At 39.2% G+C, this 10,161-nt stretch overlaps 3 protein-coding genes and 1 long non-coding RNA gene across 6 annotated transcripts; 3 read left to right on the top strand and 1 right to left on the bottom strand.

Annotated features, from left to right (window-relative positions):
• The first annotated feature begins 152 nt into the window (after nt 1–152).
• On the top strand, nt 153–1,716 carry LOC124054203. Of its 2 annotated transcripts, XR_006842329.1 has the most exons (3): nt 153–352; nt 596–818; nt 1,377–1,685. XR_006842329.1 is itself a non-coding variant. In XM_046379888.1 (2 exons), the coding sequence occupies exons 1-2, from the start codon at nt 496–498 to the stop codon at nt 1,714–1,716; spliced, it is 663 nt and encodes a 220-aa protein (XP_046235844.1). The 2 variants fall into 2 exon arrangements, 1 of the variants encoding a protein (XP_046235844.1); XM_046379888.1 differs by lacking the exon at nt 153–352 and having other exon boundaries at nt 496–818; nt 1,377–1,716.
• LOC124054204 lies at nt 603–2,721 on the bottom strand. The gene is made up of 3 exons (XR_006842330.1): nt 2,623–2,721; nt 1,381–1,516; nt 603–719 (listed from the first exon to the last, which is right to left on the bottom strand). It is a non-coding gene; the product is annotated as an uncharacterized LOC124054204 (long non-coding RNA).
• Nucleotides 2,722–3,388: 667 nt separating this feature from the next.
• On the top strand, nt 3,389–4,950 carry LOC124054201 (complement C1q-like protein 4). The gene is made up of 3 exons (XM_046379886.1): nt 3,389–3,650; nt 3,901–4,032; nt 4,339–4,950. The coding sequence occupies exons 1-3, from the start codon at nt 3,467–3,469 to the stop codon at nt 4,611–4,613; spliced, it is 591 nt and encodes a 196-aa protein (XP_046235842.1). The 5' UTR covers nt 3,389–3,466; the 3' UTR covers nt 4,614–4,950.
• A 2,259-nt stretch (nt 4,951–7,209) lies between these two features.
• On the top strand, nt 7,210–8,778 carry LOC124054200 (cerebellin-1-like). Of its 2 annotated transcripts, XM_046379884.1 has the most exons (3): nt 7,210–7,444; nt 7,526–7,657; nt 8,133–8,778. In XM_046379884.1, exons 1-3 carry the CDS (start codon nt 7,225–7,227, stop codon nt 8,426–8,428), a joined length of 648 nt encoding a protein of 215 aa, XP_046235840.1. In that variant the 5' UTR covers nt 7,210–7,224; the 3' UTR covers nt 8,429–8,778. The 2 variants fall into 2 exon arrangements, with proteins under 2 accessions (XP_046235840.1, XP_046235839.1); XM_046379883.1 differs by having other exon boundaries at nt 7,210–7,657.
• Nucleotides 8,779–10,161: the final 1,383 nt, after the last annotated feature.

Genomic DNA, 10,161 nt, shown 5'->3' with positions numbered 1-10,161 from the left:
AGGGTCGGACTTGAACCTGGGCGTGAAGTGTGAAGACACGCCGTCCGGGCGTGTCTTCACACTTTGTCACATCAAGTCTCACCCACAGTGACTTGGTGCTTTGTGTTTTTGTTTTTACTTGTGTCAGGGCTCACAACTTCACACCTGCTGTCAAACTACAGAAAGTAAGTGTTCTGCAGTTTGCTTGTGGTAACACAGTTTTGCAGCATTTTAATTGGCTGTGAATATTTCTGGGATTCAGTGAGTGGTTGTGCTGCTCATAAGAGAAGGTTTAAAAATAGACGAGTCTTCTATCAAAGACTTAAACTTCAACGTTGGTATTGATTGCGTCGCAACACAGCAACAGAGAAAGGTGAGAGAACTTCTCTCTATCTGTATATTTTTCAATGCAAAACTAATAATTTGTCAAAAGTCTGTAAAAATTGCTCATTTTTATTTTGCCTTTTAAATGTGTCCCTTGCCTATAGCTTAACTCACAGAGTAAGGCAAGTCCAGATGAAGATGACAGTAGGCTACAACTGCAAAAATGTGACAGACTACAATGCAGTTAACATTCTCAGAAACTCAGTTCTCAGCAACTCTCTTCTCATTCCAGACCAAATGATTGCTCTTCCCCTGACCGCCATCGTCTTTGCCGTAGCCCTCGTTCAAGGGCAGCAACGAGAGTTTTCTTATGGCAAACACGTGGCCAGTGACTTGGAGGCGGTTGGCTGTGGGCCCTGTGAGCAGAACAGCGATATGACTGCATACAACATCTTTGTCAAAAGGCACATCCTGCAAGAAAACTTTGAGAGATCTTCTCTGAAGGCATGGAAAAGGTGAAGCTTAAAGCAATTGTTTTCTGTTGAAAGAAGCTTTTATTGCTGCTTTATTGCAGTAATGGGTCTTACAAATCCTGCAGTTTATCAGTGTTATGCTTAATATTTTAATTACTGGTAGTTTAAGTGTACTCCTGATGTTGAAACAACCCGTCCTCTAAAATATGAATAGCAAGTAAATTTGTAAGTACTTAAAGTTCTGCTCGATGGCGTTTCAGTGCACACGTGTTGATATTGAACAATGTGATTTGCTCAATTATTACGATTTTAGCCATAAAAACAACATGTTGCAACAAGTCCTGTGCAATTTCTGGGGTTTTCACGTTGGTGTTGTTCACTCCAACTAAACCAACATTTGGGCTGATCTGAGCACAGCAGTCGTACTCAAATGTGGACCTAAAGAACTGCACAGAGACTCCTCCAGAGGAAGAGGTCTCAGTCCAGCTCAAACGAACTGTGGAACGATGTGAAGCAGACCAAACTTGCAAAACCCATTTGTTACAGCAGTAACAAGTAACATTGTGACGGCTAATGTGAGTACATGATCTCATCTCACAGTTACCTGGAAAGTCATGGACTCTGTGGCAGAGTTCCAGTGCAGTCCTTCATCGAAGCTGGTGAGAATGAGGTCCTGCAGATCTGTCGTGATGCCGGTCGGCGTGTGAAAGGTAACTTGTGCATCAGTGAATCACTCATGACTGTACATGATGTTAAATCCCAAAAAATGGTGCACTGCAACGTTTCAAGTGTAAACTCTCCCAAAAGAAAAGTGATTGTAGCATGTGATAAGATTAATAACCTGTGCTTCCCTGTCCATTATCAGACATATGGCTACCAACAGCCAGGAAATGAAACGTGCAACAAATACAAAAACCCTCCAAAATTTTTGGAGGGTTAGTATGCATTTGATTCCAGCAGTCAGGTTTAGTATTCATGTCACTCAAAGTTTTAATCAAGCTTACTTAAATGAAACATTATTGTTATTCACATGAATCCTCCTACAAGCTGGATCCATTTATCTCCTAATTCTGCTTCTGTTTTGCTTTGTATTGTGTCAAATAGATACCTTAATCGATATCTAAAACTTACACGGGAATCAAATGACTCAAATATAAACTCTCAGTGTGGACACTTCATAAAATCACACCAAATAAACATTAAACTCTGCTGCTTTACAGCATTTTCAGCCACTTTCTCCTCCACAGTCATTTGATCATTTGTTAAAATGAAAAAACAAGCTGATTAATTCAGCTTCAAATATCACAAACTAGTTTACAAACATTTTATTTTATATGGGATGTTCTTGTTCATCTTGTTCATCAATTTGTTTTTCATTTATTTTGGGTTTTGCTGTTTGCATTGCACACTGAACCTTGTTATTAAAGCCAAAGAGAGTTTAATTTCAAAAGCAAAGTTGCAGATGTTATTCCTAAGGAGGAAAAAATCTTCCTCTGTCACTGATAGTTTTCATTCTTTAAGTCAAATATCATCAATGACAAGTTTCTCTTCTAATATTCTGAACTTCTGCTTTTCTGTTCTGCAAAACTCAATATGCGTAAAAGTGATTATGTGACAACATGTTGTTCCTGTTACTTACGAGTGTGATGAGAAAACATTTATGTTCTTATTTGGTGTCATTTTATGTAGACATATTTTGTGATCCACATGTTACTGATATTACATCGTGGTTTACCAAGCAAGAGTACACGTGTGTATGGTTGTCAATTTCCCCTCTTATATTAAAATAAAACAATGTTTGACATCACCAGTTCTGCAGTATTTTTTCTGAAATAAGAATACCTACCATCCTCCCATCGGTTTTAGGCTTTTCTTGCGGTCACATCTTGCCAATGTGGTCCATCGTCTTCATACATACAGAAATGCACTTCCTCATTTAAAGAAAAAAAATACATGCACATTATGAGACACCAGTGTCCTGGTAATTATCATAGACACATATAAGAAATGTCTACTCTTATAGCCAGAGCACATAACTAAAAGTACATGAATTAATTCATCAGTAAATAATTAATGGAATTTAAAAATATGTAATAATAATAAACACAACACAACCACTTGCACCATGTGCCTACACACAGATAAGCATTTTTGGCAAAGGGCTGTTTTTGGCTGGTTTTTTTAGTTTGTTTGATTTGATCTTTTTCCTACAACATCACCAAAATGTGAGGCTCTGAGGCAGTAGATTTTGATTATTTGACACCAGACCCTCATCACGTCTCACTTCTTGCTCCTGAAGGACATGAGGCTACTCATAATCCACCGTCTTGATGATCTTCAGTGCCTCGTGGAGAATAAGAAACACACAGAAAAATAAAGTTGTGATGGAGGCCCCTTTAAAGGACGAAAGTGGTCTATAATCTGAATACACCCCAATGAGTTCTTTGTGGATTGTCTCTTATACCCCCTGAAACACACGCATTTTGGGGAAGTAAGATCAGGGAAAAGTTGGAAAACATCTCTGTTTACATTTCTCTGCAATATCAAAGGTCAACTAACTTCCCGTAAATGTAGATTATACTGTTTTCCCATTGCACAATGATCAGCATTGCAAAAGGGGTTGATAAAATTAACAGGTTATCATTAAACGAGATAAAAGCGGACGGAGCGATCGCAAATCAACTTGAAAGATGAATTCTGCAGTTTTGTGGTTCGTTTTGCTGTTATGTAGCTTGAGTCTTGCCCAGGATGAAAGTACTGCAAGTGAAATCCAGTCATGCACCCCTGACATGTGTGAACTTCTGAAAGACTTCAGTGCTATGAAGGAAAAACTCAAATCCATGGAGGACCAGATTGTTGAACTGAAGAGCACAGGTACCTTATCTAAAGTTTATTGTGATGATTTTTTTTTAATTCATTGAATATTTTGTTTTGTAAAAAAAACAACAACACACACACACACACGGACAGACGTAGTGTGTCTTCTGACAAGACAAGTCATAGTTCACATGGTTATTTGAGGTCTTTCACACTGAATTTGAAATTAGATTACAATGAAAGCGCTGATGCTCTCATTATTCATAAGGATTCAGTTTTGTTTTCAGTGTTGTTTTGTTTTCTACAGAAAGAACCAAGGTGATATTCAGTGCAGCAACAGGAGGAGGAAGTGCAAACATTGGACCCTTCAACACAAACAGAACATTAATATACAGAACGGTGATTACAAACATCGGTAACGCCTACAATCAGTCCACAGGTAAGACTCACACCTGAACCATAAACATCTAAAGCAGCAAAATGAATGGAACATGAATGGAGCAGCAATGAATGAGTGAAAATGGGCCAGTAAATATACTGCAGGGCTGACGAGGGAAAGTGAAAACAGGTGAGCAGGTGAGCATGACGGTCAGGTGACTGAAAAGCCAACAATGACAATGACAATGTCATGATAAATAAAAATACAGTTTCATTTTTGGTTTATGTGTCAAAAAATAAAAATAAAGAGCTGGAGACCGCTGAAGATTTGTGACTTAAGCTGACCGACGCTCTGCTGTTTCTGCAGGTATCTTCACAGCGCCCGTTGTTGGTGTTTATTACTTTTCCATCTTCTATCATTCTGGCAAACGATATGGTGCAAAGCTGAATCTCTTCAAGAACGACGAGCTCATGGCCATGACACATGATCACAAGTCGGATTCAAGTGATAATGGAGGAAACGCAGTGTTCCTGCAGCTGCAGCAAGGAGACCAAGTGTACGTGCTCCTGTCTGAAAACTCGTACGTCTGGGGATCCGACCACCATACGACGTTCAGTGGCTTTTTGGTTACTGAAATGTGAGATATATTGTGTATCTACACATTCTGAACTTTGGTCTGTGGGTATCTCAAACACAAGTGGACCAGACGTTCAATGAGAATTCCTATGATGATATTCATCTCACTGACTATGAAATCTGTAGTTTTGATTTTCTGTGACATTTCCCATCTGCTACAGCCATCAATCCTGAATTGTACGCACCGTGAAATAACACATTTGTTCAATGTGCAAGAAACTTAAACGGATAAGAAACATATGACAAATTAGAGGTAAGAACAGGTGTAATGATGTATTGGTGTGATTTCATTTGTTGATACGTGTGCTATAGTGCAATAAAAGGATTTGTCCCAACATAAAACAAAAGTGTTCTGTAACATTTGGTTTATACGTTGATGGTCATGGGAGAATGAGCTTGATATGTGATCTAAATATTATATTATTATATTTATAAGGTGTTGTTGTAAGCCCAGTAAAACAAACAAACTTTTGAGCTTCGTGCAATTAAGTTTTAATCATTAAGTATTAATAAAAATCTTTTTGACAACATAACATTCTTGGGATGGGGTGAATCTAGGACTATTTTACCAGCACTGACTGAATTGGCCAGAGACAGGTTGGGGGCACGCATCACATTGGGAGAGGTGAAACAAGCGATTAAATGTCTGAGTGCTGGAGAGTCTCCTGGGGAAGACGGATTTCCCATAGAATTTTATAAGCCATTTTCTGACCTGTTGGCCCCGAGACTTCTTACTGTCTTTCAGAATGCGTTCCAGAGGGGAGACCTACTGAAGAGTATGCAGAATGCAATAATAACATTAATACATAAGAAGGGCAAAGGCCCACAGCATTGTGGGAGCTATAGACCAGCATCCTTGATTAATGTGGATGCCAAGATTTTGGCTAAGATATTGGCATTAGAAGTGTGCCTCCCTACCTTGATCCACCCTGATCAGGTGGGATTCATTAAGGGGTATCCTCGGTAGATAATCTGTGCAGACTGCTACATTTGATATGACAAACAAGGAACAATGTGGAACCGGTGGTGGCTTTCTCTCTGGACGCAGAGAAAGATTTCGATAGAGTGGAATGGGAGTATTTATTTGCAATTCTTGAGAGGCTTGATGTAGGTAATGTATATATTAAATGGGTGAAACTGTTGTATGGAAGTCCAAAGGCAGTTGTCCTTACGAATGGGAATATTTCTGATGCTTTTAGACTATCACGTGGGACCAGATCTCCCTTGATCTTTGCCTTGGCTTTAGAACCCTTAGCCTCTGCAATTAGGAACCATGTCCCTATTAAAGGCATCGCCTCAGAACATAAACTTTATTATATGTGGATCTTATTACTGTCAAGTAACCCAGAAATTGCAGTACCTCATATTTTATCCATGATTAGTTCTTTTCACGTGTATCAGGCTACAAGATCAATTGGTCGAAATCTTTGTCTTTGGTCGATGCCTTTGTTTAAAATATGCCCCCCCAGTATTTGCAATAGTTGACAATTTAAATGGCTCCCATCTGGATTGGTCTACTTAGGGAGGAAATCCGACCTATTCACACAAATGCGCACATAGGTGAAACTAGCTCTCGCAACAGGAAACAGGGTAGTCTTGAGACACTGGAAGTCAGAAGTAAAGATCTGTTTTAAGGAGTGGAGGGATGAGCCAACCAAGATAGCTTCTTTTGAACAACTTATATATAAGATTAATGATAATTTAGATCTCGTTTGAAGGTATGGGCTCCTTATCTGGAAATGATTGGAAAGTGTTGATCATGATACCTGATATCTGTATGCTCCCTCCATGTACCTTTTCACTTAACACCAAGGAAGGGACACGTTAAGTAATATGGTTTGGTGATGAATCTAACTGTCAAGAATGTGCATCTTAGTTTTTACACTATTTGTTGATTTCATAATTAGTATTCTATGATTATTATTTATTATTAATTGCATTATTATTATTATTTATTTTTAATTAATTAATTTTCACATTCTGTGTATTTTGATGTTACTGTCAGGTTTATTCTATTTTTCTTAAAATGTACTTAAACTCGCTTGCACTTTAATCTGATCTGCACACTGGTTGTACATTTGTTCTGAAAAATCAATAAAAGGTTAAATCATAAAAAAATAAAAATCTTTTTGTCAGGATGTGTGGTATTGTTTCCTCATTGGTCTTCCACTGAGCAGACACTTTGTCGGAACTTGTCCCAGATACAGACAAGAACTTCTTATCTTAAGACTGGTCACCTGGGCCAACCTCTTGAATTTCCCTTGGATCAATAAAGTACCTATCAATCTATGTATCTATGTATCTATTTATCTTCCAGCTGTGCCCACTCCTTAGCCTTCCAGCACATCTCATGCTGGTTATGTGAAGAAACATTATTAACTTTATTAGGATTCACTTATACCAAACAAAACTCCATTTCACTGGGCAACAGTGTAATAAAACAATACATGTGTCCTGGAATCACTGCTATAGCGGGGAACCACCCTGACACACAAAGTCACATGTCAAATCAGATGTTACATATTAACAGGTCATCATTAAAAAGCATAAAAGCAGCCAGACGGATAACATCAGTCAGAGTCTGGGCGACTGAATGATCTTGAATTAACCTGAAAGATGAATTTTGCTGTTTTATCGTTTGCTGTGCTGTTTTGCGGCTCGACTTTGGCACACGATGGTGGTAATATTACTGAAAGGGAACGATCTACTGAAGCACTGTCATGCTTTCCGGTACATGATCTCCTGATACAGTTCGGTGCCTTGACAGAAAAAGTCAAGGCTATGGAAACCAGGATGCAGGAAAGTGAAAAACAGATTTTGGAACTGACGAAAAAAGGTGCAGTGAAATATAAAAATTGTATTGAAGAATTCATTGAGCATTTTGACCATTTTGACCAGAATGTTTTGTTTTACACAGAAAAGCCTGAGGTGATATTCAGTGCAGTAGCAGGAAGAGGCAATACAGACTTTGGACCCTTCAACACAGACATAACATTAATCTTCAGAAGAGTTATCACAAACGTTGGTAACGCCTACAGTCAGTCCACAGGTAAGGCCCACATTCAGCTACACATTTGCATCTGCGTCTGTATTACTGAGACCTTTTACACAAAGGCCAAGTCCACAAAGCAAAGGTTCAAAAAGGCCGGAGGACATTAGGACAAACAAGATGCCAAAACAAGCTGGGAAACAATGAATGGAACACACAGACTTAATACAGTGGGGAGGGAAGGCTGATGTGGGGGTTGCAGTGTGTGAGTTATATGTGTTACCACCAGCAGAGACCTGGTAGTCATAAACATGACTACCCATCACCCAAGGACAAAGAGCTAACCTGAAATATCAAGAAAGAAGACATACTGCCTTCCTGCCAGTCTGGATGCTTAAGACCTTTGAGAAATAATTTTTGGTTTGTTGGTTGTCATGCAAGAAAAGAAAATAAAATAAAAGGAAAGGGAAAGAGAGAATTTTCATTTGTAATTAAAAAAGAAAACAATGTGACCACACCCTGTTTGTTTCCACAGGTGTCTTCGTTGCACCTGTTGCAGGTGTTTATTACTTCACCATCTTCTTCCATGCTGGAGGAGAACACGCGGGAATGCTGTTACTGTTCAAGAACCAAGAGCTAATGGTCATGACGCATGATCACAAGACAAAGCATGATAATGGAGGAAATGATCCAGCAGACAATGGAGGAAACGCAGTGTTCCTGCAGCTGCAGCGAGGAGACCAAGTGTATGTGCGCATGCCTGCAAACTCGTACGTCTGGGGATCTGACTTCCATACGACGTTCAGTGGCTTTTTGGTTACTGAAATGTGAGATATATTGTGTATCTACACATTCTGAACTTTAGTCTGTGGGTATCTCAAACACAAGTGGACCAGACGTTCAATGAGAATTCCTATGATGATATTCATCTCACTGATTATGAAATCTGTAGTTCTGATTTTCTGTGACATTTCCCATCTGCTACAGCCATCAATCCTGAATTTCAGCTTGTACGCACCGTGAAATAACACATTTGTTCAATGTGCAAGAAACTTAAACTTAAAGGGATAAGAAACATATGACAAATTAGAGGTAAGAACAGGTGTAATGATGTATTGGTGTGATTTCATTTGTTGATACGTGTGCTATAGTGCAATAAAAAGATTTGTCTGAACATAAAACAAAAGTGTTCTGTAACATTTGGTATATACGTTGATGGTCATGTGATACATTATTAACTTTATTGGGATTTACTTATGCCAAACAAAACTCTGTTTCACTGGGCAATAGTGTAATAAAACAATACATGTGTACTGGAATCACTGCTACAGCAGGGAACCACCCTGATACACAAAGTCCACGCTCTGTTTCATCTCTTCAAACTCCATGGGAAACAGCCTGGTGGCACCAAGTGGCGTATGAAGAACAAGAAAGACGTATGTTATTTATTTCAAACCATTTATTTGGCAACATGCAAAGCAAAACAAATAGGATTTTAATACAGCTTCACAACATTTCTGAGCAATGGAGAAAGATAAGGGACAGGGATGGTACAGTTTTATCCAGTGTTTGAACAGAACCTGCACTGTCATCAGTCGTCTCCTTTGTGTAATTTTACAGTTCATGCATGACACATTTTAATTATGCTCATCTCAAAACACGTTCAGACACCTGACTCACAGTCAGACCAGAGACAATACATTACAATACTGTAAAGCAGCGAGAAAAGCTTCATTTAGCCACGTCTGACAGAGCTTATAGAAGTCAGACTAATAATAAGCTGGAATCCTGCGTCAACAAAAACACGGTCTACTCTAAGGCTTGCAGCGCCGAGCTTGTATGTCTGGCGTTTGACCGGTATACCTATCAAAATCCACTGGAAGGCACATATTTAAAACTTTATCACAAGCCACAATCACATGTCTTGTGCTTTGCTCCACTCTTTCAATGTTGCATCGCCCATCGTTGCTGACTGCGACATCATACACCAGTATCCTTGAGCCACTGAAGCACAAGTTACCTCGGTCAGAAACGCGCAGGCCCTCGCCATTACAGATCTCCACAACTTCGTTTTGATCGCTCCGCCTTATGAAGGACTGCCGAGGTCTGTCGCAGAGTCGATTCTTCTGTAAGTACCTGCACAATGAGATCAGTGCTTCAATACAAAGTCCAGATAACAGCATTGATGGTGTGCAATTGGAACTCACGACTTAACCCTTTAACTCACCTTTTCCACGCAGCCTCTGACTGCGTGTTAAAGGTCTCCTGAAGAACATGTTTCCTAACAAATTCGTCGTACGCGTTGTTGTTGCTGTTGTCCTGACAGGGACTGGTGTTGGACCCAAGCTGCCCAGGGATGAGGGCAAGAGCAACTGTGACGACGAGCAGAACAAAACTCATCTCGCCTAGAGACAGAATTTTTACTTGTTAATTAAAAATGATAATTTGTTGCTCAAAAACAATACAAACACACCAAAAAGTAATTGGTCAGAGGCTGCTGTATCTAATTGAATAACTGTTGAATAATAAAAGAAATGTTTGACACAATATGAATGGTGTGTTTG

This window comes from Scatophagus argus, chromosome 23, assembly GCF_020382885.2.
Source record: "Scatophagus argus isolate fScaArg1 chromosome 23, fScaArg1.pri, whole genome shotgun sequence".
NCBI lineage: Eukaryota > Metazoa > Chordata > Actinopteri > Scatophagidae > Scatophagus > Scatophagus argus.
This window is presented reverse-complemented; position numbering and strand designations above follow the sequence as displayed.

Bases quoted from the DNA above. Each gene is read 5' to 3' on its own strand.
- LOC124054203 (XM_046379888.1), top strand. From the start codon at position 496: ATGAAGATGACAGTAGGCTACAACTGCAAAAATGTGACAGACTACAAT. The intron at 819-1,376 runs GTGAAGCTTAAA...CTCATCTCACAG, and splicing joins TCTCTGAAGGCATGGAAAAG to TTACCTGGAAAGTCATGGAC.
- LOC124054201 (XM_046379886.1), top strand. From the start codon at position 3,467: ATGAATTCTGCAGTTTTGTGGTTCGTTTTGCTGTTATGTAGCTTGAGT. The intron at 3,651-3,900 runs GTACCTTATCTA...TGTTTTCTACAG, and splicing joins TGTTGAACTGAAGAGCACAG to AAAGAACCAAGGTGATATTC. The intron at 4,033-4,338 runs GTAAGACTCACA...CTGTTTCTGCAG, and splicing joins CGCCTACAATCAGTCCACAG to GTATCTTCACAGCGCCCGTT.
- LOC124054200 (XM_046379883.1), top strand. From the start codon at position 7,225: ATGAATTTTGCTGTTTTATCGTTTGCTGTGCTGTTTTGCGGCTCGACT. The intron at 7,658-8,132 runs GTAAGGCCCACA...TTGTTTCCACAG, and splicing joins CGCCTACAGTCAGTCCACAG to GTGTCTTCGTTGCACCTGTT.